Source organism: Chrysochloris asiatica, unplaced genomic scaffold (assembly GCF_000296735.1).
Source record: "Chrysochloris asiatica unplaced genomic scaffold, ChrAsi1.0 scaffold00192, whole genome shotgun sequence".
NCBI lineage: Eukaryota > Metazoa > Chordata > Mammalia > Afrosoricida > Chrysochloridae > Chrysochloris > Chrysochloris asiatica.
The window spans coordinates 896,106-899,355 of NW_006408710.1; the positions used below are offsets into that span (position 1 = coordinate 896,106).

At 40.8% G+C, this 3,250-nt stretch overlaps 1 protein-coding gene across 1 annotated transcript in view; it reads left to right on the forward strand.

Annotated features, from left to right (window-relative positions):
• Positions 1 to 3,250, forward strand: part of MAP2K6 (mitogen-activated protein kinase kinase 6) — a 160,232-nt gene that overhangs the window by 128,795 nt on the left and 28,187 nt on the right. The window contains exon 9 of the mRNA XM_006872294.1: positions 1,149 to 1,226. Within this exon, the coding sequence (XP_006872356.1) occupies positions 1,149 to 1,226 (78 nt within the window). The remainder of the gene's footprint in view (positions 1 to 1,148; positions 1,227 to 3,250) is intronic.

Genomic DNA, 3,250 nt, shown 5'->3' on the forward strand with positions numbered 1-3,250 from the left:
TTTAAGTAGAAACTTTTTGAGTTTTCCTTCCCTGATAGGTTTCTGCCTTATCTGGTTCCTACTCTCGCAGGCTTTACTTTATGTATATTCCTGCAATGCTTGGTTGATTGGCTCATATGTATTAAAAAAAAAAAAGTAAAAGCTGTATATGACTTGTAAGACAACATGTAAGACAACCCGCACTGTTGCCCTCACTGAATGGCCGGTCAGTGTTGCCTTACTTGGTGGACACAGAACAATCCTAAACATTTCACTTCCCATAAAAAGGTAAGAGTTCGTCATTGGAGAAACACATGTGGCGGCTCATTGAAGAGATTTTATATTCTACTTGGAAATGGACTTGATTCTGGAATTGTAAAACTTTCTTTCCAGGTTTCATAAAGCTGCATATACGTCTTTACCCCCAGCCAGTAGTCCCCTGTTGGTGATTTTTTTTTACTGAGCTCTGGACGGATGGTGTTTTTAGTAAGAAAATTCCAGATGGCAGAGCAGCTTTATAATGCATTCACTGGTGCTTTTTATAGTGAAATTGAAACTCAGTTTGATTTGTGAAGGGGCTTTGATCATTACTCTCTCCCAGAAGAGCGTTGTTGTTGTTAAGTGCCATTAAGTCAGTTCCAACTAATAGTGACCCTGTATAGGGTTTCCAAAGGAGCTCTGGTAGCGAAGTGGTTACGAATCGGGCTGCGAATAGAAAGGTCAGCAGTTCGAAACTACCAGCTGTTCCGCGGGAGAAAGATGAGGCTTTCTGCTCCTGTAAAGATTTACAGCCTTGGAAACTCTGTGCAGGGTCGCTATGAGTCTGAACCGACTCCACAGTACATAACAACAAATAGGGTTTCTGAGGGGCTGCTGGTGGGTTTGACCCAATGACCTTGCGGTCCGCTGCTTATCCTACAGTGTCGCACCAGGATTCCTAGAAGAGAATCTTGTTGCTATTAAGTGCCATTGAGTTGGTTCTGACTCATAATAATCCTATATAGGGTTTCTGAGGAGTAGCTAGTGGGTTTGGACTGCTGACCTTGTGGTTCACAGTCCAGTGCTGAATCTTAAACAACTCACAGGGCAGCTGGTATACCTACCCCCATCACCCGAGGAATTTATTGAGCTAAGAATGCCATCTCATTTGTCTTCTATCTTCTTTCCAGCCTGAAAGAATAAACCCAGAACTCAACCAGAAGGGATACAGTGTAAAATCCGACATTTGGAGTCTGGGCATCACAATGGTAGTGTATGCTGATTTTCTCGGGTTCCGCTATTCTGAACATGCTGTGGGAAGTGGGCTGACACGGATCTAAGGCTTTAACTGCTGTTCTTGGGCATCCTATCCTGCCAAAGGTGACAGATTTTCAGTGAAAATCATTTGCAGCATGTGTAATAAAAAGACAAACCTGGGATTGGATAATCCCAGCTCTCTTTTAGTCTGCCTTTAACTTGAGTAACTGACGTAGTTACATGAGATGTCTTACTGTTCTCATTGATAAAATAAGAGGGTCTGACTTGGTTTCTTATAGTTTTAAATTCAATTATTCTAGTTTTGATTCATGCTGTAACATGGACAGACTTGAAAGATGTTGTGGTTGTTGTTAAGTTGCCATCCAGTTGGTTGCAACTCAGAGCGACTCTGAATAGGGTTTCTGAGGAGTGACTGCTGGGTTTGAACTGCTGACGGTTAACAATTCAGGGCATATCCTAAAGCGCCATCCCAGGACATTCTCAGTGAAATCAGCCTTATGTGAATGACAACTATTGTATGAGTTCACATGTATAAAATATCAAAAATAGGCAAATGTAGCAAGATAGTAAATAGATTCACAGTTACCAGGGGCTCAGAACAGGAGAGAATGGGGAGCTATTGTTTCATAGGTGCAGAGTTTCACTTTGAGGTGATAAAAACATGTTTTGGAAATAAAAAATGGTGATGGTTACACAACATGGTGAATATACGAGGGTGAGTCAAAAATTATCTGCACTCCGATTATCTGAAAACCCCTGCCCACGTCCATGGCTGATGACAACATTAAGCGTGCACGTCAAATGATTCTGCCGAATACATGAGTGACGGTGGATTATGTGGCAAACCATTTGCAAATCAGCCATGATTCTGCCTATGAGATAATTAATCCACAACAGACTTGGGTTTTGTGAAAAGTTTGTGCAATATGGGTACCCAGACAATTCACGGAAGAGCATAAACAGAAGTGTTTAGACATCTGAAAACAAAATTTCAACCGATATTCAAAGAAAAGTAAGTTGCTTTTAAAAAAATCGTGACGAGCCATGGATTCATCACTACGAGCCTGAGAAGCAATGGCAGGGTATGGATTGGAAACATCCTCAATCGCTGACCAAGAAAAAGTTAAAAAGTTAACCATCAGCTGGGAAATTGATGCTTACAGTGTTCTGGGATTCTCAAGGGCACGATGATCGTGCATAGCAGCGCAGGTCCTCACACCTCTGCCCACACTGTTGACACTCTGCAAAAATTTCATTTATTGAGGTGTTAAAGCATCCGCCCTATAGTCCTAATCTTGCATCATTGGCTTTTCACCTGTGTGGTCCCCTGAAAGCAACCCTAGAAGATGAAGATTCTCCTCTGATGAAGATGTGAAGACAACGGTGCATTTGTAGCTCACAGCTCAGTCTAAAACATTTTCTAATAAGGGAATATGAAAGCTTGTTGACAAATGGACAAAGTGTATTGAACAGGAAGGAGGAAAGCGATATGCAAAAGATTGAAACAAGACCTTCACCTCACACCTTATACAAAAACCAACTCAACATGGAATAAAGACCTAAATGTGAATCCCAGAATTATTAAGGCCCTCAATGAAAAAATAAGGGCAAATGTGAGGGCACTAATTCAGGGAATACACAGACTACAAAACATTTTGAAAACTACACAAACAAAAGTAGCCAAAATAGATGAGTGGGACATACTAAAAATTAAAAACTTAAGTGCATCAAAAGACTTCACCAGAAGAGTGAAAAGGGAACCTACAGAATGGGAAAAAATCTTTTGCAACGACACATCAGACAAGGGACTTATTTCTAAAATATATAGGAAACTACGACACCTCTACAAGAAAAAGACAAATAACCCAATTAAAAAATGGGCATAGGACATGAACAGACACTTCACCAAGGAGAAGATCCAGGCAGCCAACAAACATATGAAGAAATGTTCATGATCACTAGCCATTAGAGAGATGCAAATAAAAACAACAATGAGATATCATCTCACACCAGC